Source organism: Aplidium turbinatum, chromosome 1, assembly GCF_918807975.1.
Source record: "Aplidium turbinatum chromosome 1, kaAplTurb1.1, whole genome shotgun sequence".
Taxonomy (NCBI): domain Eukaryota; kingdom Metazoa; phylum Chordata; class Ascidiacea; order Aplousobranchia; family Polyclinidae; genus Aplidium; species Aplidium turbinatum.
In genome coordinates, this window is record NC_137472.1 from 58746641 (window position 1) to 58771938 (window position 25298).

A 25298-nucleotide genomic window follows, 5' to 3' on the forward strand; every position below is an offset into this window, starting at 1 on the left:
GGATTGTTAATGAATGGAATAACTTACCCGAGAAAATTGTCACAGCACCTAGTTTGAACAGCTTCAAAGCAAGACTGGATCACCACTGGAGAAATAGAGAAGTTAAATTTTATCCACTTGGGTAGTCATATTTTGAAAGTACTGGCCGCCTCCACGTTAATATTTCACTACATCTTGTAACTTGTACATTTATATATCGTATGTAGCCCACAATGTATGATGTATTGTTACCTATCTCTACTGACAGTTATATTCCATCTTATACCGGTATGGTGTCTCCAGCCCCAGGTGTTTTTGTTTGATTTTTAATGTTATGTTGTGCCTCTATAAGATATGTATGCTCTAGGTAGCATTGACTCGTTTTTCTAGCTGTTTTTTCTCTTGTTTATGACTTCCTTGTTAATATTCTATTTCGATTTTTTATTTTTTTATTTAATATTGCTATGTAAGTTATCTTGAAGGTGTAAAAGCACTACTGTGCTTGTAACACCATTATTATTATTATTTGTGAAGCTTGATAACATTTTTACATACTTACCGTAGGCTACTGCCACCATATGATCCGAGGGTTCAATGTAATTTATGAAAGTACATACGATAATCCATGTTAGTTTCGGTTTGCTTAGTCAAGATAAGCGAATGCAACCTAATTCGTACCCTGAACCATTTGCACCCTCATTTCTTACCCTGAAAAAACGTAGAAAAAAATTAAAAAAAGCCAAAATAGCACACAGATTGGAGTTTCCGCTTAATCCTAACCCTAACTTTAAAATTTTTGCTGAAACTCCAATTAGCGACTTCAGCTTTGTGCTATTTTTTCTCTCGATCTTTTCAGGGTACAAAGTGAGGTTACAAATTAGGTTGCACCCAAAGTAGGCCTACATCTGTTTGACTGAAAACTTTGTATTCTTTTCTTTCAAAACTAAATTTTTGGCTTTTTTGGAAAACATTTATATATATGTCAATATCATTAAAGATATAGGTAAACAATTTTGGTATGTGTTTGCTGTATGATTTTGATTTCAAAGCAAGCATTTGCTTTTAACCACATGTAAATATTTACCGTAGTGGTTCAAAAACATATCCAGTTATTTAGTATGCAATGACGGTTTTTCAACTAATTTGGGGCTTGAGATTAATTGAAAAATCAATTGTATGTTTGTTTGTCCTAAATCTGCATTAAAATTTAAATTGACAATACTTGTTTTTGGTTGTATGATAGAGGACATTATAGGTGATAATTTAAGTCGCTTCAAGTTGTCAGGTTATGCACAAATTATTTTAAATTTTACTTTGAAAAATGAACTTTCCAAGTACGGTAACCCTATTGTATCCTATATAGCAGAGTGATAAAGGTTCTAGACTACTTCTCTTTGTGAGTGTTGGTTCAATAGTCATTGAGAATTTTTGAGGGTCATTCAACAACTAGCTAAAACTTGAGCCTTGATTTATAGTTCAATATTTTTGTTTATTGCATTGTTTGTTATTTATCAAACTATAACCTAATCAAAAATTGCATTGCAGAAAATCAACAACAAATTATATCAGTTTGAATATATACGTTTTGTTGTCCTACATGTTTTATTGGGATGGATATCATTCCTGAAGATGGATTAGAAGAAAATAATACTCAAGAAGATGTAAAAGAGTTGCAAGAGGAATTGGAGGCTGTCCAGCTTGAAGAGGAAGTGGAAGAACCAATCTCCACCACAACGTAATAGAATATATTAATACTGCAAAAAAGTACTTACAGTCGAGCAAGAAATCCAAACAGAGCTAATCAAATATAGTTACTAGGTACCTAAATACTTTAATAGACTTTGTCTAGGTAAACAGTAACTATACTTGATAGTAATGGCACTATAGTAATGACAGAAGAAATCCAAACAGAGCTAATTATATCAAATATAGTTACTAGTTACCTAAAAACTTTAATAGACTGCTTCTAAATAAACAGTAACTATTTATATATTTGATAGTAATGACACTATATATTATTACACAATGTAGCCTAATGGACATAAAAAAATGGTTAATTTTAAAAGGTTTCTAGGTGGTTAATGCTAGCAACTATGTATATATATTTGATATTATTTGCTCTCCTCGGCCTTTTTGCTTGGTATTGAGCACTTGGAGTAGTGCATATCGATGATATTAATAGTTCAATTTTGCTTCAAGTAGCCTACTGAGCTAGTTGAGCACGCTCTCTTTTGATAATATTATCTGTTTGCTATGGATCTAGAAAAAACTATCTTCAGAAGGTTTTTAGTGACTATATTTGGTAATTGGTATCATCATCATCTGCCCTACCTGAATAAGGCGTCGGCTACTGTGATCTTCCACAACGATCAATTGTCCATTGTTCTTATTAAGTTTACAAAATGTTGGTTTGTTTATGTTAAAAGATTTTTAAAAATTTGCAAATATGGATATATATCTAAAATATTTTGGAAAGAAAATATTACGTATAACCTATTGTAAAGTATTATAAAGCTGTCTTTCAACATACTGTCTTTCAATTATATATAGTATTTTGTTAGTTTAGTTATCAACATTTGAAGTGCTCTCACATGTTTATAAAGCTTTGCTTGTGCCTCAGAGATATTATCTTAAGTACGATAACCTAATAAGTTTATCACAAAAATGTGGCATTTTACGGCTGCTATTTTAATGTCCTAACCCCTAATGCTTATAAATCTTTGTAGACATGACAGAGGTCTTTTTTATATATGTATAATATTAGTTTATATTTAATATTTTTTTGTCAGTTTATTTTTTCATCGGCACCAAGCGGCAAATTGCTTTTCTTTCTTCAACTTGAATGCCATTGTTTGGATAGAATAAATCATGATATGTCTATTATTTTTTATATTAGCGTCTTAACTGAAGCTGGTTAAACACATGCAGAAACTAACAAAGCCAGTCTTAATTGTTAAAAATTTCCCACATCTCAGTTGCCTATTGTTTTCACTTTCATTATCATCTTTGAACTGAATGATTTTATTTCATAGATTTTCAGGGAGGTTGGGCACATCAGAGTATCCTGATTCTTATCAGGAAAACACCAACAAAGAAAAATTAATTCTTGCATATGTCGAGAATTTCAGAAGACAATATGTTCATTTGTTTCGTGATAGAAAACCATTGCTTCTTAACCCAACAAATGAATGTGGTATAGAGGTGAGATTTCTATCTTCTATATATAGCATTAATATTTTTACTTCATCGCATGCAATTGTTAGTAATGTAAAACTTACACTGTTGAAGAAAACTGTAGCCTACAATATATAATTTCTGTAAAGGATTATATTGTTATGCGTTGTTTTATACAAGATACGGCGACGACGATACAATGAAAGCTAATTTTGATTGTAATTTGTTGTCTCAAAAAACATGATAACATCATAAAGTGAGTGTGGCTTAATGTTATTGTACGCCAACGCTGTTTATTATTTTTTCAAGCAACTAAACTTTTACTAAAAAATGCAAGTAACTGAAAAGTAAAAAAAGTATTAGTTTTTTATGGTTTTGTCTTTGAATTGTAAGACAAAACAATGAATGATAATATTCTTTAAAAAATATTTTCTATTTTTCAGAAATTTGTTTGCACCACGCTTCGGCCCACACTACTATCCTATAAGGAACTTTATCATTGGCAAGGTTGTGCAGAGTTTGTATCTGACTACCTAACGATGGAGCAGTTATCTCTACCCGCAGAACTCCCCACACGATTATACTCCCCCAGCACAGTTTTATTAAAGCAAGCAGGTGACCTTAACAACAGCAATTGCAACGTCACTTTTAATTTTAAATTATTACAGTATTCACTGGTGGATGGCATCTTTTTGCATATTTACATTAAATATAGTTATTACTTTCTAAAACCTTTACAGCCTGTTTCACCCTAAAAGGAGGATTATCAGAAGGTCCTGAAAAATAGGCAAAAACAATAAATCGGTGATACCTGGAAAGATATTAAACATACATTGTTATATAACCTTAATTTAATCTGCAAAAAACTTTAGAAGTACGAAGGGCTACCTCCATCGGATGCCACAAAAGCCTCAATTTTCTTATTTATGTTTTTTGATTGTTCAAGAAGATGTGGCTATGTTTCCATTTCTTAAAGTTGCAGTGCAGAGTAAAATTTGTTAATTTTTGCTTCGTTGCTTGTTTAAAGTGATTTAGTTTTCTAGCATTGTACCACCTCACGCTGAACAAAGCAAGTAACTTCAAGAAAAGTCTAAAATCACTTGGCGTTATTTTGCGATCAATGTATACCCCACTACCCCTCAACCCTTATCACTGAGTACCCTGCTTGTATGTGATGCATGATATTGACGTCAGGCTAACAGCGGAAGCTGCTCTGTAGCCACTGGCCAGTGGCCACCACTTGTGCTTAAGTTTCATAACAAAATACGAAAAAGAAGTAGTTCATGGTCATGGTTTTCAGGCAATTGTTTCGACTTTAGTAACCTTCTTTGCTCCCTGTTGCTTGGGGCTGGCTATGACGCTTACGTCGTCAGTGGTTACGCGACCAAGGAAATCTGCATCAGCGACGAAACCAGAGAAGTTTGCCCTGCATTGGTTCCAAAGGAAGAGGTACGGTACCATATAGATATAACTTTGGGAGAAAAATAATTTCAGAATACTATGGACAAACGATAGACAACAGCTTAATCGGATAGCAATTGTATATCCAAAAAAACAAAACAATAAGTTAATAAAGTAGCATAGCATAGTTATTTCCTGATGGAGGTAGAGAGTTTTGCTAAAAACGTTCGAATTTAATATCTTACTTTGTTAGTTTAGCCTATTGGGTTTTTTAAGTAAATTCATTTAATCTAATTAAGTTGTTGTCTATCGAAGAGACATCTGTTAGTGAAAGTTATTACTTTCAAACTAAAATGTTTCCATAAAGCTTGAGGAAACTTTTTACATTTTTATCTCCATATGATCGAATTGACGTATAGACTGTAGCTGATCTACCCGTGTGACTACTAATTAATGCTTGCAGGAGGTGAAAGAAGAAAAAAAACCAGACCCTAGGAAATATACTGTCAAACCACCTCGAGATCTTCGGAGTAAATTCATTTTGAAAATGGAAGCTCGTAAAAAGAAAGAGGAAGAAGATGAAGAGGCAAAGTTTTTGGAAGAAGAAGAAGAAAGACTGGCTGTAAGTATTGGATCAATACGCCTCTTGCCTTTGATATGTTTTCAGATAAGTTTGTTGATGATAAATAAAATAATTTTTATTATACATGGTCTTACCGAAACTAACATCCCAGAAAATTTTGGTTGTTGTCAACATAAATACGTTCATGTGAGATAAAAGATGATGACAACTTTCACTTGCATAAATATTTCTTTTAAATTATTTAAGCTCCCGGAAATCAATGTTTTTATTTTATTGTTTAATTTGGACTTTCTGATTACCCGTTGTAATTATTTGCAGTAACATAACATTTGGTGGTAAGAGATGCTGCTTTTTTCAGGAACTTGAAAAACCTCCTCCAGATCTTTTATTTGGCTTGCGCATCCACTCGTGGGTGCTGGTGCGTGGGGGGAAGAGAGAAGTCCCGGAGGACTTTTTCATTGAACCATTTACAGGTTTGTTTAAGTGCTTGCAACATTATGGCAATCATGCTCGTACCTTGATGTCAATATTGGTAAGAGCCCAGAGCAACTCAACACGAAGATTTGTTTAAAAGCTTAATTACAGAGCGTTTAAATTAGCCTACTCACACTCAGTTGCCTTGGCAGGCGAGGTCCAAGAAGTAGTTTTGGGTCAGGACTCAGGAGCCCTTATAAATATAGGGGCCTAAAACTATTCCAGTGAGTCCAGGATGTACGATGCGTATGTTTTTGTTATAGCATCTTGTTTGGAAGCCTAGGATTACTAGGAATGTTATTGTTCCGCGCCCCAATTAACCCCCTATCCACACCATGCTTGGAAGCTAATGCAGCGCATCCATTGTGCATCGCGTCTTTTAGATTTTAGAACATGTGTTTGAGTGGGGGCACTCAGACATCATTTTTTTGGTTGAACGCTCAACTGGAACTGGTATGGTTTTATATCACAATTTTATGATGTGTGGGAGGTTCATGGCAATTCTTCTTCACCCTTAGAAAATTTGATTAAATCTGTTTTTCATTGTCACAAATACCCGTTCAATCTTCCTCGTTTCATTTGCTCAAAGGAATGAATTTTTTAGGTCGCCCATACCCTCCTCAAAGCACAAGCTTTTTGGGTATTGAGAGCGTGTGGAATCACACTAATTACTGGGCGAACATGCAAGATTGCTCCAATGGTTGTGCGGTGAGTGAGCTTTATCTTCACACGTATTGACAAAGTGTGATCCGATGTTCAAACTATATGTTAATAACAACAAAAAAATCCGTTTGTAATCTGTTTCTTGTTTTTCATTGACATCGCAATGTTGTTTTGTTTCGGAATACTGCATTTGAAATACCCCTGTGTGGATCTGGAATGTCGGGTACTGGAAAGAGCCTGTAAATAATATATTTAGTTCAATTTAGTTAGATGTGCAATAATTTTTATGTTTTTGCTAAAGTATTCAATAGCTCTGCTTCTAGCGTTTGTTTTTGCGTTATGAAGTTATTTTTTAAGACTTGCTTTTTATATTAACTCACGCTAAAAGAACTTTTAAGTTTTTTCTAGAATTTCATTTTGATGTATATTCCTGTTGTATTTCCAGACGTTTAATATAAAATAAACAATAATAACAGTAGTAACAGTAGCCAACCATGTGAGAAAACCATTTACTTCTTGTACTTACTAATAATAATAATAATGTTATGGTTTTATTTATTGTCGCTCTACAACAGCTAAGGTCTTTTAGCGACAGGGCTCATTTTTAATTTGTATCAGGTTTACGATGTTATCACATTATTACCCGACTCATTCTCACTGCGCTATGCAGGATAGAACACAATCGGTACCATTTTTAAAGTCTTCGGTTTGACCCGACCTGGAATCGATCTCAGATCTACCAGCACCAGTCTTGTACTTACTGATTCAGTGTATAAAAGCAACGCAATATATAGTAAGAAAGAAACGCAAAACAATCAACTGAGGAACGTGGTACAGAACTCTTCATTGATTACACGCCCAGTGCGGTGGTAATCAATTCCAACGTCTGTACCAGAAAACGCTGAATGTGATTATGTGGTGAGGCTGGTCACAAGTTACATAAAAACAACGTAAATTAAATGGCGATTATAACAATTCCTGTTACCAGGAATTTTGTGCTTTAGGATATGGGGTTTGATCTGTCTGACGCTACCAAATGGGAATACATGCTTGTGGGTGCGGACAGAACTACTCTAGATATCCCGGATGTGGAGGAAGAGCTTTATGATCTTGATGATGAAGAGCAGGACAATGAAGATGATAAACATCTGGATATGCCAGCCCCATGGGTTCTTCCAATTATCATCAACAAGAAGGAATTTGAAACTAGGTTAGGAAGAGCTTGGCTTAGAATGATTGTAAAAATTAGAATATCCTTTCACTAATAGAGTAATCCTATTACAAATTACACGTTGCTCTTATTCTCTTTTTTATAATCGTTTTCTTGGTATTTAGAGGTCTTTCCGGTTGGCATATAAAGTGGCCGGTTTACCGCAAAATCTTTATCGATTATTGTCTTCAGCTTTTTTTTAACCATGTGCCACACCTATTTCTTTCCACAGCAAACTATCTAGTTTAACACCTTTCTTTCTCTTCATTCACTTTGAACGAAAGTATCCTTGCCACAGTTTTGACCCGATCTATATCATCCTTTCTCATCGCATGCCCAAGTTGTGTGTCTGTTGAAGGACATTTTAATTTTTACTTCTACATACAGAGTTGACAGCAACATTTCATTGTGTGCTATTTCTGTAAAATTTTAGTCACGTCAATTTTGTTTTATTTTTTATTGCTGGCACGAACATTGTAGAGAACGACAAAGTAAGCACACAAATTCAGTACCAACAAAAAGAAAAGATGGCATAAACTATATATGCATCGATAAAACAGTGTTTGAAAAACACTATCTGAAATTTGCACAGCCACCAAACCTAGAAGATCAGTCAATTAGTCAAAGTCCTTTTCTATTGTAGCATAAGCATAAAAAGAAACACTTCAGAAACACTTTCACTTTTTTCTAATGTGGCACTTTCAGATGTCCGTTGGGAAAGAAGACAATTTTGTACAAAAAGGCAAGAGTTGACAAATACGCCAACTACTTGATGAAGGATGGCCTGGTGACAAAGTTATCGGTGTTCAACGATAATGATTGTGAGTGGGGTGTTTCTTACATCATGCTGTTGCACAATGGTGGAATAACGAAAATCCAATACGCAATAAAAAATAGTTTTATTTATTGCAATGCTAACGCTTTTTACATCAGACTACTGCGCTTTTTCATAAACATGTTAAACGTCAACATAACGTTTCTTATATCATATAGTACAACATACAAGGTACTATGGTCTCTTTGCATTTTCGTTCTATATAATGCAAAGAAAAATGATTAAATGGTTTCACTTTCACTTGTATATTTGCTTTTGTGTTGTTGGTATAATTCTTGGTCTGTTTCAGTTTTCAAACTGAATCATCAGTGGACGCTCCCTGTCCTCAACTCTCTGAATGCGAAATGTTTTACTCAATCATTCATGATTTCAACTTATTGAGCGGAGTGCAGTATTTTAAGTTAAAGCGTAATCTATGATAGTAACTTGTCAAATTATTTTCAGTAACTCTACTTCGAAAAGTTCAAGAAACATACGAGAACAGAGCGGACAAGCTAAAAGCGAAAACACACGAAGGGGAAATTGTCACGGAAGAGTTTGTGGAAGGGAGGCAACGTTCCTTAAAGGAGCACGTTTATAAAGCAAACTTTCCAGGGCCAGAGACAGACAGGACCATGCTCTTCTATGATTCTGCCAGGTATCTTGCTAATCATTATGTGATAGCTAGTCGACTTTACAATTCGTTAACATCAGGGGCTTAGGGCTGTGGAGTCGGAGAGATTTTCACGTAAACGAAGTCGTTAAAAAAAGTCCGACTCCAACGTGATACAAAACGGTAAACAATAAAAACAAACGCGAATCTGCTTTGCTTAAACATTACTTGAATTTTAAACGGTTCACAATATGATAAACAACACCAAAACTTTATCGTTTACAACAGCACAGCTTTTGTGCACTACGCTTCCTAAAACTCATGATTAATTTTTTTTAAATAATCCACAAGTTTGAAAAAATCTGGCAACACTGAAATTGGAGTCGGCATCTTACGAATCGAGAAGTCGGAGTCGCATATTTTTCGTCAGACTCCACAGCCCTGGTTAATATCACACTTCTTAAGATTGTAGACGTGAAGTCGATGACATGTTTTGTGCCCAAAGTTAAACCACTCAGTGTGGCTGACTGCAATAGATCCCCACAAGACGATATCTAGTAGATTATTTTGATTTTCTGGTATGTTTTTCCCGATAGATGTAGCTGTGGTTTCTTGCAGAAACCAGCTGTGCTGTTTGATGAAACGTTAAAGCAAAGCCAATCGTTCTTTTCAAGATCTTGTTGCAGCTTGCATTGCACTACATGGCAATTATTAAACAAACATAAGATACCTGTGGCTTTGTATGATGCACAGCGAATCTCAATTTTGATTGTTGCTGTTTTAGATATAATTGAAATACGGCAGTGGCCGCTGCCCGTGTGACAATGCCTTCCGCCCACCATTGGAATGCATATATAAGTAATAGCAACTGACCACCATCGTACAAATTGGCTGTCAACAGTTTTTGTGAGGTTCCCCTCGTATCTCAAGCAGTGATTGAAAGATCATATTCTTCATCGATGTCGTCAATGTCGATGTCATCGTGTAACGTCGCTTACACCTAGGTTGTTACATTGTTCATGTCATTGTTTAGAGTCGATGGGCTATCGAAGCGGGTCGAGTCACCCACAGACATGGCCGAGCATTTTGTAAACCGCGACGACTTTCTGTTTTATCGTCACGTTGCCTTCGGTGTCAGGCAGAAGAAAGTAGCCCCTGCCACAGCTGAAGGGCTTCCCCGGCCTATCTTGGTATGTTAGGTTCACCAGTTTTGTCGTAGCTTCGCCAATTTATTACAATTTTTGCTAAAATCGATTGCGTAGTACCAAATTGTTTAGCCTATCTCGCTTTCAAGCACATTTTAAGATTCGTATTTTGTCTCTTCTACCTTTTTCTAGATGTTTGTGGCAATAAATAAAATCAGTGTTTATATGAACTAAACTAATGTTGGATTTACATTGAATTGCTCTTGTAGAAAATAACCGAAAGGTTTCATCGGAATCGAAATCTTCCTGCGAATGAAGACGTCGCTGAACAAATCTTCATCCTCTCTGATGACAAGATCCAATTAACCTACCACCGGGAAGATTCCAACATCACCTCATCCACCAGAGACTACTTTATCCCTCCGAATGCTGAGGAGAAAGGAGGCAACCTGCAATGGAATCCAGACATGACCTCCACATTCCAGGTGGGCATTTTCCTCTTTTTTATGAAGATGTTTCCTTTTCTTTTTGTTCTGTGCCTTCTCCAGGCTATGGCTGGAATCGAGAGTTTAATTCATCTCTGCGTTTGCCTCGATCAAAACTGTTTTTGGTCGTGTGGCATGAAGGTGATGTTTGAGATGGCCGTTAGCAGACTTTAAAACTACCTCAAAGAAAATCACAAACTATCACTGCCCAAGCTGGGTGGTTGTTTGTGGACCTTTGTTTACAGAATCTACAAAAGCATTGTTCTTACCATGGACGCAACGTTATATAAATAATTAAATACATTGTCTAAACGCTAAACTGTCAGTCGGTATATTATATCACTGATCACGGTAGTATTAAACAAGATCCGGCTACCATTTAGAAGAAACTTTTTCTGATAAACCTATTTTAGAATTTACAGTAGATCTCTTAAAGTTGACCACAAGTCATTTTCATTTCAAGAAAAATGACAAAGTGCCATTCATGCTGCTGCAGTACCTTGACTTTCAGTTTCAAATGAACTTCCATCTTTCTGGTGTGGCATGTCAGTAACTCAGTAACTTAGAAACCAACGCATCACATGTAACTCCATCATTATTTCTCCAGGTGGACACACATAAAGCTGTTTCCAAGAATCTACCTATCTACGTAGACCTGGTGAACTTGGTCCAGGCTCAGCGGTCCAGCATACAGGTGAGAGGAAGATGTGATCGGAGCCTCAACTTGTCGTTTAATCCTGTGCCAACCAGTTGCTTTGTTTTTCAAAATTTTGTGTGCTTTTTTATCCGTTTTCGTTTCTTCTGCACTCTCTTCGTACTATTTTGAACAACTTGCGCGATCATTTTCAAACTCTAATTTTCTTCTAATCTGTAAGAATTCCTTCACTTACTTTTTGTTTTGTTTTCATTCGTATTTGGTTAAAACTCAGGTTGCCTGCACATGGAGTTGACAACTTTGAACAATTGTCGAGTATGTTCAATTGTTCATCTCTCGTTCGCTCTTGCTACTATTTTACGGGATTTTTATTGCAATGTCCAAATTCTAATGCTCAAAATTGTATTCATTTATTTTCGTCCTTAGGTAATTTATTCTTTCGTGTTTGGTTGCAACTAGGGTACTTGTATGTGCCGTTTGCAATTTTCAACTACGGTTCATGAAAGATCAAACAAATCCAATAAATCAGTCAATGGACTCCTGTCTAAAGAAACGGCGCGATCATACAGGATACATAGCGAATAGCGATACTTCTTTCATTGTTGTATGCAATTGACCAGGATGCTTAACGCTTGCTCTTACTTTTCCTCCACTAGATGCTTTAAACTGCATTTAGCGTTATCTAGTGGAGGAAAAGTAAGTATTTTAACTCACCACACGTGGAATCTTCAGAGAGTCAACTTCGGTGATCGAGCTGACGACTGTGGTTTTAAACTTCCACAAGTTTGTGGAACTGCCAGAATTAATCTTCCAATAATGCTTTTATCCTTAAGATATAAGCATTTGACTCGCAGTTGACCTTGTCGTTTGTGTTGTAGGCAGTACGCACCTCCGAAGAAGAAGTTCGGGACATACTTTCCGACAGACAAAAAGAAGAGATTGCGTCAGACCTCACAATATCGGTGTATGACACGGAAAGGAATGAGAAGGCGAAGAAGCACCGCAAGGAACTCGTGAGTGATGACGTACTGTTGCTTTGAATCACAGCCATCATCCTGCTTCCGCATGAAACTCATTGTTTACTATTTGTGTGAACAAAAGTTACATTTTTGCGTCTTTCCAACAAACAATATGAGAAAATCTGAAACATTCAAGCGCATCAAATCATTCAAGCGCATCAAATCATTCAAACGTAGCAAATCCATATTTAATTTAAAATCATTTCAAAGTCTATACCTTTGATTCAACTGCAACAAGCTGAAGCATATAGCAGTGCATCAATGGAGACAACAAACACTATGATTTCTAAACTTAATAACATCTTAGGCTAGCACTGGCTAGTGTTTCCAAGCATGTGCAGAAATGAGGCTGAATATGATTGACACCGCCTTTTCAAGTAGTGTGCGAAAATTGTTGCCCAAGTCCAAGTTACATAATTATCACAGCTAAACCTGTCAGAAGATACTTCATTTTCTTGATTATCACAGCTACGACTTACCGAACTATTCTTTTTAACGCTGAATACGCCTAGCCAACTTATGCAGAAGAATGACGCCTGAAGTAGTTCGTTTTAAAATCACTTTGATGTTATTCTACATTGTTGTAGCTATGTGACACTCTCAAAGTATATTTTGTAGCGCAGAAATGCGAATTTTAGATTAAAGTTGTATAACGCCATGTAGCCCAATTTTTGCTTTGTAATCTTTTAGCTATTTCGTGAATACTGTATCTTTAAACGACAGATGATAGAAAAAAAAAAAAATTATTGCATTTTTTAAGTCATCAGTTGAAAATTACTTGGATGCGTACGAAAAAAAGTTGTGTCAGACAATTCGCTTTTAATTTTTTTTGCATAGTGTAATTTATGTTGTATTTGCTCATCGCAGGATCGACTGGCTATGGAGGAGAAACTTCGTCGCCAGGAGATGGAAATGGATTATCTTGCTCCCTTCCTGGCTCAGATTGGCAACCCAGACAAGATCAACAAAACTCAGGCTTTCAAGTTGAAGGAAGACTGCCTCTCCGACCTCAAACAACGACTAATTGACAAGGCTAACTTGATACAACTTCGCTTTGAAAAGGTTGGTTTCAGTGGATCTTATCCTTTTGAACTGTGGAACATCTCCTTTTTATCTGCTTCATATTATCGAGAGGTAGGCTACTAAGTAGTTAGGGGGGCAATAGAAACACGTGTCCCTGGTCACAACATCAGAGGAAACGAGATCACTTTACATTTTGCTTTATGTGACAGTGCATCTGGCGTAACTGCAGTAGCTCACAGCCTCACATGTTGTCGTAACGTCACAAAACGTGTCATTGTCCTCGCTGGGAAAAGCCCCAACGATGTGACTTCCCGCAGGACTTGGTCATGTACAGTTTACATATGCCATTTTTAAGCAGACTATCTGCCCATTAGCAAGTTTTCAATACCACATCGGTCATACTGAACATTTCAAACTTTTGACTACGATGAACACTGAACAGACTTGTAGTCTAGCAATAGTTGTACAAGCTTGCTAGATTTTCAAACTTAGATTTTAAGAAAGATTTTCGCGTTGGCATCCATTGCGTAATGTTTTTTTTAGACAATTCCTACCTTTTGGTGGAAACACACCCCTTTCCTTGATGAACTCACTTGTAATTTAACCTCTGTTGTGATACATTCCTTGTTTTATGTTTACTTTTTGGCTCTGATTTTGTTTGTTTTGGTGTCGCGCCCAAATTAACTTTTCAACGGCCTTTCTGTGACACAACACAACTTTTCTGTGACAAAACACAACCATCCAAAGGAGATGTAAGCAGTGCGGAGTGGTCTTTCATGTTGTCTTCATACCACCAGGAAACAACGGAGCTTCACAAGAAGCAGCAGGAATACCAACAAAAACAAGTGGTCATGACGAAAGACGATGAAGAGCAATACTTCAACTACTGCTCTGAGGCTATGTTCAGGATCCATATCCTAGAACTGCGTCTGAACAGGTAATTTCAACATCGCTCAATGATTTCTTTTCGTTGTTACCATCACACAAATTATATTATCGTCTCTTCCATCTCAATATAGTCATCAATTGCTTCTGGGGATCTTTATCCTCGAACTGATTTTGCCGCTTTGAGAGCTTAATCTTGGCAGTTTCGCCTATTTGTAGAGGTTTTGAACTACTGACGCGGGCCCAGTCACCGAGATTGACTGAGTGAAGTTTCTGCTTGTTGAAGTGCTGTTGTCTGTAAATTATCCCATGCATTGGTTGTGGCTGAATAGAGAGCAGTCTCAAAAACACTTAAGTTATCAAAAAGTTTAGGATCTGTTGTTATCATATAAAATACATTTGATGCCAGCTGTAAAAATAAGTTTTGTCACTTTTTTTCGATATCATCGGATTACAGCCAACGCAATACGCATTGCACTCAAGCCTGTGAAATTGGTTATTATCTATCATGCAGTTTGATACGTGCTGCAACGAAATCCGTTTCATGCTTGGTTTAATGTTGGCAGGCTGGAAGTTGTTTGATACTTTTTATTTGTGAAGTTAACTGAGGGGAAAAACTACACGTGTACTCTCTATCAGTGCACAAGTCGAACTGATTAAACTGAACAATAAACGCGTTGCAGTCAGCGCAAGAATGTAGCTTCGGGAGAATCAGACATTCCTTGCGCTGATTGCAACAAGCAGTGCTTCCAGCATATTATTACAAAAACTGCAACAGAAATTATTTTATAACTTGTTCTTCTGTTCTTAGGCACAAACAGAGTGCCCCTCACAAGTACATGCAGCTGGAGCAGAAGTTAAGGCAAGACCCAAGACTTTCCATTTACTTTTAAATCTTTATTGATATTCTATCTTTAAAAACCAAGTTTTCAAATATATTATATATGTATTGTCCGACCACACAACATCAGAACTAGACGTCTATGTAACAGATACCAGCTAAAATCGAGATAATCTTTGAGAACAGGACTAATTTAGGAGCGGGATGCTAAATCTAGTGTGCCGTTAGTTTTACTGCGAACTTACAAATGCAAATCAATCTCCGAGAGTTGGCTACGATTGTCAATGTGTGTTGCATTTTGTATTTTGTTTCATTAAAAGATTTAAAATTACTTTTTTATGCTGAAGTGAATGTTTTTGTCACCAAATATTTATTTCGTCTATCCCTTTGTATATGAAATCTATGTAAGACATTTATACTTTACTTACAACTCATGCGGATTTATGAAAACGAGTCTGCAGAATTGCTTGTAACATTTTTCAGCGCCTTTCGTTAAACAGCACTACAAGAAGCTGGCGTCGGGAGGAATAATGATGCGATTCAACAGTAGCCTTATAAAGCATGTGGTGATGGACTGCAGAATAGAGTTTTCTCTATGTACGAGTCTGTGATGTGGTTGACGTTGATTAACATGCAGCGGTAGGAAACACTAAGTGCTAACAGTATTTCAAACAGCGGATGTCAGCCACTCACTGCCTAAAAAAGGCCATTTTCTGATCTGCCTTTCAATGTTTATCGATATCTAGGAACGCTCAAAGGTTGTTAATTTGTGAAGAAGATTGTTGTGAAAATTTGCACGTACGGTACTAAATTTGGTCTCTTTGCTTGCTAAAACGCATACCTGCCAAAAAAGCGACCATCCCAAGATCAGTAACGTATTTTTTCGAAGGCACAATCACTGTAACGACTATACGTAGCCGATATCGTTTAACCAGTTTATTGGGAAGTACAGTTCGAAAATCACGGTAGGCTAATACACAAATAAAGCACAACCAACCAATTTTTAAATTTTGTAATTTATCAATCGTGATGAAAACTCGAAAACTTTCACGGACCCCCTGAAATCGCTTCGCGGATCCCCGGTTGAGAACCACTGGTGTAGGCTACAGTATTGTCCAGATGTCATATCAACTTTGGAGTTATTGATCGAATGTAAGCTTGTGTCATTTTCAATTGTAACCGCCGGCCAGATAGGAAACTCTAAAGAAAGCTGTCCCGTTATGCCATTATGTGGACTACAATTCTAAACAACATTCCCTCCACTACCGTAACTTTTTCATAGAGCGAAAGGACTGTTCAATGGACAATCAGCTGATGAAATTACAGGAAGATGTTAACAAAATTAGAGAAAGCTGGAATAAAGAGTAGGCTACTCGCAAGCTAAATTTGTTGTGGGAACTATGAATTAAAAAGAAAAAGATTTTCTGAGCACGGAACACTCCTACAAAACCACTTCACCGGCTCAATCATACAAACGAAATTTATTTTATCAAAAAATTACTTGTAAACCATGACTCAAAACCGATTGAACAGCCAGAACATGTTGTGCACCAAATCAGACGTTACATTTGATGCTGTGGATTCACAACTTTGCATTGCTAAAGGTCCTGAGTGGATTGAATGCTTTGTTGAGTTATTTTTTTGTAATTTATAGGCTATGTTGACAAAGCCTTATAAAATAATTTAACGCTTTTATATGAAAGTTGTTTAATTAAGAGACCGAACTTTTCTGCGACGACCTGTAAAATTTCAAACAATATCATCAGACCGTAGCGACACACACTTGGGGAATCACCGGAATACACATATAAAGCTCAACCAAATTTTAAATGCTGTAATTTATCAATAATACCTGTAAATTTGGAAACTTTTACGGATCCCTTGCAAAATCCCGGTTAGAGAACCAATGGGCTACCTACATGATTACACTAAAAGGCATAACATAGCAACCCTTTAATGCCCGGACTACTTTCAACAAAAAAAAAAAAATTTTTTTTTTTTTTCAGTGACATTTGTGACCAATAAATCCATTTTTATCAAAATTTTCATTTTTTGTGTTTTAAATGAAAAATTAAAAAATGTTGCCAAACGGCTACATTGGGCATACAGAATGCACAAATATAAAAATTCTTAGATACAAATTGTCTTGTAAATTCGATTGCTGAAGGTCAAAAACCGAAGAAGAAATGTTATATTCATTTTACAAAGAGTAACCAGAAAGCTAAAGTGACTTTAAGATTTTTGGCAGGCTATTTGTTTATTAACTATGACGATTTTGATGTACTATGACGTCATCGATGGCATTATACTCCTCCGGAGGAATTTGCTGAGATTTCGGTTGCAGATGCTCTATCAAGGGATTCACTTTGAATAGTTTGTCATAGCCTTCCTCGTCTCTTTTCTTCATATTTGTGTTATCATTGAAGTGCATGTAACGCAACAGCGTTTCAAATCTATTGCGCGGCATGCAGTCAGCTATTGGAGAGTATCTCGGTCGCCTTTCCCAGTACATCCTTCTTGAAGGCATCTTTACAATACTGATGTATAGGAGCACTCTTATAAGCTTTTTCATTTCAGCAATAGATGTAATAAAGACACGTCCGTCTTTTTTGATGAGCGTAGAGTTTTGATTCACGGACAATATTTCCAAATGGCTCGTCATCAAAAAACTCTAAAAAATACTCCAAAGAGGTTTCATATTCAGATAGAATATACCCTTGATCCTCCCACTGAACATCCAAACTGGGTTTAAATACCTCCTTCTTCTACGTATAGCTTACTGGTATTTTGTGGTTTTACTGGTTGAGCGTTTTGTCGGCTGAACCTCTTTCAGACTTTCCTCAACCACTTCAACTTGTGGCTTTCCTTGATGAGGAAGTAGGCATTTCTGCATCTTCATCGGACTCATCCTCATAGCCTACTCTGAAATGTCACCAGCGGGCACAACTATCCCATCCAACACCAAATCTAGACCTACATTATTTTCATCAATTGTAAATAATTCAGGTGGCGTTACAGAAAAAGAAATCTGCATAAAAAAGTAAAACAAAATTCAGAAATTTATTCTATTCCATGGAATTTGGAGTCTCTCTATGCCCAAAGTAGCCATTTTATGATTGGCTACATCAAAATTTTGGGTAACATTACTAAAATTAAAAACAGAAACTTCAAAATTAAAGTATTTAAGATAGTTATTTGTTGAAAAGACTATATGAAAACTCACAAAAGTGCAATCATTTCTTCAAATAAACACATCTGCAGTGCTTTGAAGCTGCCTCATTTACTAACAATTTCAACTTTTCAATGGTCACCTGCCTCATCACCATGCTTTCTTCGGAAGGGAATTGTGGGTAACAGTGTTTCCAATAAATTTCTTTGCTTTTATTGTCTTCACAAGAGATAAAATGGTAGATTAAACCATGACATGGCAACATGTTTGTTTTTAAAAAAGAAACAGGGGCCCCTCAAAGGGCCTCAATTAAGGTGTGCCAATTGACTACACTGGGCATTAAAGGGTTAACAAGATTTAACAAGCTTGATCTTTATCATATTTATCGAGTCTCCTACAACTCAGCAGTTGCAAACTCAGCACATTGCAGTTGAGCAAGTGACAACTGAGCTAGCAACATTCCAGCGAGTGGCTAAAATAGGTAAATGATGAACCTATAAGCAAGTAAAAACTGGCAAGCCGATACATTGGCATGTAACAAGTCAACAAATTCATTGTAGGCTAGCAAGCGATGACCAAGCAAGTCCAATGCTTGACGAAAATTTCATTTGCTGAATTGGCAGTAGCTGAAATGTACAGCCTACTTGCAGAATTGAAGCACTTGCTGAGTTGTCGCTTGCCGAGTGGTCCGACTAGGCCTACCATATTTATCACGAAGACATAGAACTCGTAGGCTATAATCATTATCAACTACTGCATTTGCTTATTACTCGAATTTTACGTGGAGATCTCACAGCCAAATAGATACAAGCGGCACAGTTGCGTGCAGCTCAGTCGTGTGCTTTTCTTGCCAGCCTTTTTAACATTTTGCATCTTAATTTAGAAAATCTCAGGCCTTATTTGTAATATTTCTATGAATAAATAAACACGAGTTATCTGAGGCTGCAAAACCGGTTTTGCAGAAAAGTTTTTAGTTTATCTCGAGTTGCATGAAAAGTCTGACCTTTCTGATCTTGTTATTTATGATCATCAAGGCAAAAATAAGACATGCCATAAGGTATTGCCTTCAGGTATTTTGTACAATTTTATAAAATAGAATTTTATAATATTTGTTTAATTCACTTGAAATAGTTTGTGGAGAGAAGTTAGATCAGATATAAAAACATCAAACATAGCCTAAAAAAATTTGAAATCAACAGGTTGTGTAGGCTAAGTTAACTCACGGATATGAGGTTGAGTTATTTTTTTTTTTTAGTTCAGTAGGCCTACATAAAAAAAAATTTCGCTTTTCCTCCATGTGGTTATATTATTATATTCAAACCAAGCCTAGGGAATAGGCTACTGACGTGTGAAGCCTAGTTATAGCCAAGATATTGTACAAAAAGCAGTAGGCCTATAATATAGGGTCGCACAGATTTATGATTATGCTTGAATACGTAATTCCTAGAAAAAATTAAATGAAATCAGAAAGGTTCAGTAATTTTAGAATTCAATTATAACAGCTTTCGCCACCTAAAACAGGTTCTTCAGTGTCTGGAAAAGCAAGAGAAATTGAAAACAAAATTATGTGAATCAATGAAATCAACTAAAAGCATAGAAAAATCGTATAAAAAACAAGAACTTCTTAACAGTTACAAAATGAAAAATACAATTTTAGTAACGAATGAAAAAATAAAAGATAGCCTAAGTTGTTTTTTTTTCAGTTTTTTGAAAAAATATCATGTAGGCCTAAAATTTGCATTTTTGAAAAAAAAATATTGTGAAACAAGCTGTTAGCATAACATCTTTTCACATATTAGCTAGGTGGGCAATTGCCCACCTAGTCTCTTCTATTGCCCCCCTAGCCCTTTATTTGCCCCCCTAGTTTGAAACTAGGGGGGCAATTTTTAAGACTTAATTTTTGTTTAAGTTTGATCCTAGTTTTATCGTAAAACAGCAAGTCTGTAGCTTTTCTACATTTTTATGGAACACTTCACTTCTGCGATCTATCAGCTTAAAACGAGGTAGCAACACTGAAAACAGCAAGGGGCAAATGCAGCGTTTTCAATGTCTGGTGACTTCAGCTGTTCAAGTCAAATGTAAAATTTAGCTGACTGGGAGTAGGTTAGCGCTGCCATAAAGAGCTGGACATTTATTGGAATGTCGCCAGCTTCTTCACGAAGCAGAGGTATTAACAAATCATTTCAAATAAAACTTCTTTTCGTTCGCGGTGTGTTGCCACTCTCAATCTCGCACGCTTGCCAGATGTTTCGTCCCTGAGATCTTTCGGCGTTGTTTTGCCACTCTCACTATCGCACTTTCCACCAAAGTAGCCGATGTCTTGTAGGGTCGAAACGTCGGGACGAAAGATCTCAGGGACGAAACATCTGGCACCCGCGCTGCCAACCAAAACCAGTATTCTGGTATGAAGTTGTTGTGATAGCCTAAGTTATAGAGTGCGCAGCAGTACCAGTAGGCTACCGAGCGTGAGAATTCGTTGTATTTCATTGCAGTTATTTTTATATATTTATGCTATATCATCATTGGGTGGCATCACTAGATGCCTACATCATTTCTCACGAACGAAACCTTTCTTTCAACGCAACTACTTCGCAATTCTCACAACTTTTACCATTAATCACTCATAGACCCAGGAAGCTGACTTGAGAGCGTAACTCTACCCATATGTCATCAAAGTAGTCCTTTCCAGTTTTGATAAAAGTGATTCGGAAATTGCTTCTTAACGAAAAATAATAGGGATATGTTTTGGTACGATGGAAATTGTCGCATTTTTATATTTTTAACTGGCTATAGGGCTAAAATTGAGTACAGTTCCCCTTTAAGTGGATTTCATTTTGTAACTCTGTTCATTTACATCTTTCTTGTTTAAAGCAACTGAATTTTCTTGTTCTTTCTAGGTAGCCCATAGCATCTTTTCACATATAAACTAGGTGGGCAATTGTCCACCTAGTTCCAATTGCCCACCTAGTCCCTTTGCTTGCCCCCCTAGCTTTTTCTTTGCCCTCCTAGTTTGAAACTAGGTGGGCAATTTTTAAGACTTAATTTTTGTTTAAATTAGATCCAAGCTAAAGAATGAACAGCTAATCAGTGGTTCTCAGCCTTTTTTGGCTGTTACCCTAATCTCCAACCTGAAGTGAGCCTATTACCCTCAAGATCAATTTTCAAAAACAAAAGTGTTTATTGCTAGTCTATGTATTTCAAATGCTAACTATGGCAATCAAAATGCAATACAATACTAAATACAAGATGACAATGCGCGGTAAACATTCAATGCAAAGGTTGGACCTGGACTTCAGCCGCCAGCTTTGTGATCCTGGGCTTTGTGGTACTGAGGGCGATTCTTGTGTCGCTTTCGACATCCAGGCGATTGCGCTTCTTTGACTTCATTCCCAAGACAGTTGAAAACCTTTGTTCACAGCGATACGTTGTTGAAAAAGATGTCAGGATATTTAATGCAGTGTCGCTAATGTTGGTGCGTCCTGGAGTCTGCCAAACCAAAAGGGTTTCAATCCAAGCCTTTCCCCTTGAAACCAAGTTTCAACGCTTCGTTCATTCGGAGAGTGATAAATTCTTCTTTGGCCGAAAAGTCGTCATCATCCACTTGGCTGTCATCACATGTGAAGGGCTCAGCGCAACATTGGAGACTAGCCGTGTCCAAATTCGAAAAGTAGTTGGCCAATGTCCATCTTCTTGGCTTGCTGGCCTAAGTAGTCAGCTATGCCCTCCTTTAACGCCGCTGTCAACTCACGTCCATTGCCTTCGAAGTACATGTCAAGCGTCTGAAACTGCACTAGCCTATTAGTCAGGTTCACTATGTCAAAAAAAAGAGTTTCGTTCAAAATTTTTGGAGATTAGCAAACCTATATATTTTCGGAAAGCTTAGATCATAAGAAATCCGAAAAACGTTGATTACATTTGCAAAGATGTCCGTATGGCCGCCATTTTGAAATTTCAAAATGGAAGCCGCAAAATATATATTTTGATATATCTCGGCTCCTAATAAACTTAGAAACTTTATCAAACATACTAATTCTATGTTTTAAGGGTCAAGAAATCCATTAGAAGCATACCTAGATACCTAGCGTTAACCACTTTGCAATTATCTGCCATACTGGTTTTCAAAATGGCCGCCGAAATTATATTTCGTTACATTACTACTTACTAGTTGAGATATAAACTTCATTCAACATGCTAGTGCTAAGTTATGTTGACTAAGGAATTCATTAGAAGCAAGCCTGCACGCCACTGCCATATTTTGAACAAACAAAAAACAATTCAGTTTTCCAACAGCTGTGCCGAGTCTTATTTCCAGCATTACAGTCAGCGTCATTTTCGCAGTCTGTCCCACACATGCACAAGTCGGTGCAGGTCAAGTTGTTCTTTCGACACGAACATCTCTGGGTTGAGCAGTTGGTTTTGCATTGGCATCGGTCTGGCTGAATAATGGCTTGTGGTGCAGGTAGAATCTTTGTGGTGATAGGTGAAATCCCACTTTCATGCTGCCGAAGTGGATTAAGGAGCTGTTGCCACAATCATGACAGTGGCTTGGCACCAGACACGACTCTGAACTCGCACGCGTTCAATGTGCTCCTCTGATGCACCAATTGTTGGAGGCAAGTTTTGATTTTCCGCCAAGTTCTTGCAAAACAGGTGCCATCTCAGTTCTGGAATGTTGTTTATGTGGACACCCTTCGGGCAGTACATCGTGCAGACAAAGTTGGCCACATTTCTTTCACATTATGAGATATTGTGCTGTTCTCAGGTAACTGTATTAGTGCACTGATTGTTTCCATTCCTGCCTTCAAGTACTTTTGGAACCACTTGGTTTTATCCAATCCTGAAAATCTGCCAACATTATCAGCTCCACTGAAAGTATGGAATACGGCTAAGGCTTTCGCCTTCTCTTGTCCTAGAGCTCTCCATATTGGTGCGATCACCAGTGTACCTGATAGCATGGAAATGGACGAGTCTTTGCAGAGTTGGTCGTAGTTTGCAACAGCAAGGACAAGAACGTCTGTGTCCAGACTGAAGAAGACTAACTGCGCACCAGGACTCCGCTGTGATGCTGATGCAGCAAGGCAGATCATCAAGGTGTCAGCTTCTTCGTGATTGTTCACTTCAAACGTGATGTTCCGATTGCTTCTGGTGTGGCCTGACGCTGAAGTTATCACCAGCTTTGGAGAATGCTTGTTGTATCCGATTACTTCTTCAGCAAGATACTGTGTCAAATCTGCTTTCGTTTGGTCATGGGACAGGAACTTACTCAGTGGTATGTGCTTGATTCTGGTGTCATCCATGATTTGGTATTAGACGGGTTCTTTGTCTTTTCGTCGTCTTGCTCTAATTTTCTGTTTCAAAGAGTCAGACTTGTACGTGTCGGACACCAGAATAATCTCGTCAAACCCTGCTGTCAATGTCATGAGCTTGTCATAGAAGTGTTGGCTAAGATCTTTGACTGTCGTGATGGTCCCCGTATTCTTTGTCATCTTCTGGACGACCACCATGCTATTGACAATGGCAATTTTCTGACTCATGTGCTATGCCGATGGTAACAGTTCTGTATTAGCAGTGTCAACTCTCTGTCCACCCGATGCTGGTTCATGCGCATCATGCTCTGCTCCATCAGTTTCAACGAGATGCTGCAGGCAATGGATGAGCTTTGATTTATCAGTACATGGTAGAACTGATCCGTCTGGAGCGAATAGTGCTCTCGGTGTGAGGGTGAACTCTTAGTTACTGATAGCGTTCTTCTGGTCAATGTCCCAGCTTGATCTGGATAGGACCATGAAGCGTCCGTAGAGATCTTTTGTTTCTTTCAGATCGACCGACTGGTCACGAACCTTGACTGTTTGCTTCTTGTTTCTTGACATGTACATGGGGTTGTTCTGCTTCTTAACTGGTGCCCATAAACTGACATCACCATTAATGCGTTCTGCAACATACTCTTTGTAGAGCTGTTGTCCCTGCTCATCGACGTTCAGGATCTGTTTGACATTTTCTTGTGGAACACATGCGTGTGTGATGAAGTTATACAACTCATCACTTTCAACTGCGAGTTGATTTCCGTGACTCAGTATGGTAGCTTTTATCTTGTCAACAGCTTCATGCTCTCTCCTGACAATGGCTGGTTGTACTTCAGGGTGACTTTTTTTTGGAAGCAGTATGCTTTTTGAACTTTTCTGAGAGGCGCGACATCTTTGGTGCAGCCAGGAAAAACCGTTACCGGGCATTCGTATTGTTAGAAATGCCAATTTGTCCAGAGCGGACTTTCGTCATCTTGTTGAACTGCTCGCATGCACGATCTGCACCAATGGAGACAAATGGGATCTCACCTTTGGTAACAGACACATTGCCTTCTTGAAGTTCACACCAAGTCTCTGGATGGTTGATCTTTAGGTCATGCATATCTGCAATATACCGCGGCCAAAGGCGCTTGTACTTTATCCGATCTAGGGCTTATTCAGTTTCTCACCAGCTTGCAAATGGAGATTGAGATCTGCATTCCGGGATGCCTCAACAAAGAATAAGATCGTTTCCACACGGTAAACATAGTTCATCCTTGACTTGAACATCGCATTAGAGGACTTCTCCGTTTCCCATGCTTTCGATTGCTGCATCACATCTTCATCTATGAGGATTCGTTCCAGATGGTCATGAGCAGTCGAGATGGATTCAGGACTAATGTTTCTGTTATCAGATGACGATGTACATGCCTCCTGGACCTTATTTTCTGATTTTGAGCAGATAATCTTCAGATGTGGCTTCTCTGTAAAAAACTGATCCAAGGCCAGTTCATACAAAGCTATGTAAGTGTGGATGTGTGCACGAAGAGTTCTCTTGTAGTGCACACACTTGAGAATTTGTCTTGTGGTCGCAGATCCATAGGCTACACATCGACTTCGATACAGGCATCATCAATCCCAGAGTTCTCTATAGAAGTTCCGAGAGCTGTTAGTGCAGCCATCGCAGCATGCAGCTCACCCAGTTTGGAAACAATTTCTCTTTTCAGGTCGACCCCTACGTCTAGCAACTGCACTGCCTTTTTGTAGAGGGCCATGTCAAAGGTTATCACAGTTGGTTACCCCTGACCAACGACTAACGTCTTCAGCTGGGATACTTGTAGAATCACAATCAGCATAGTAGGCCACTCGCGAGCAACTTCAGG

At 37.6% G+C, this 25298-nt stretch overlaps 1 protein-coding gene across 1 annotated transcript; it reads left to right on the top strand.

Moving 5' to 3' along the window:
• Positions 1-1528: 1528 nt before the first annotated feature.
• LOC145772661 (dynein regulatory complex subunit 7-like) lies at positions 1529-15567 on the top strand. Its single transcript, XM_082584535.1, has 17 exons — positions 1529-1714; positions 3012-3180; positions 3597-3768; positions 4454-4602; positions 5018-5176; positions 5496-5610; positions 6216-6319; positions 7279-7484; positions 8190-8305; positions 8764-8956; positions 9945-10101; positions 10326-10541; positions 11149-11235; positions 12075-12209; positions 13083-13277; positions 14036-14175; positions 14935-15567. The coding sequence occupies exons 1-17, from the start codon at positions 1590-1592 to the stop codon at positions 15014-15016; spliced, it is 2520 nt and encodes an 839-aa protein (XP_082440661.1). The 5' UTR covers positions 1529-1589; the 3' UTR covers positions 15017-15567.
• Positions 15568-25298: the final 9731 nt, after the last annotated feature.

Bases quoted from the DNA above. Each gene is read 5' to 3' on its own strand.
- LOC145772661 (XM_082584535.1), top strand. From the start codon at position 1,590: ATGGATATCATTCCTGAAGATGGATTAGAAGAAAATAATACTCAAGAA. The intron at 3,769-4,453 runs GTGACCTTAACA...CATGGTTTTCAG, and splicing joins AGTTTTATTAAAGCAAGCAG to GCAATTGTTTCGACTTTAGT. The intron at 4,603-5,017 runs GTACGGTACCAT...TAATGCTTGCAG, and splicing joins CATTGGTTCCAAAGGAAGAG to GAGGTGAAAGAAGAAAAAAA.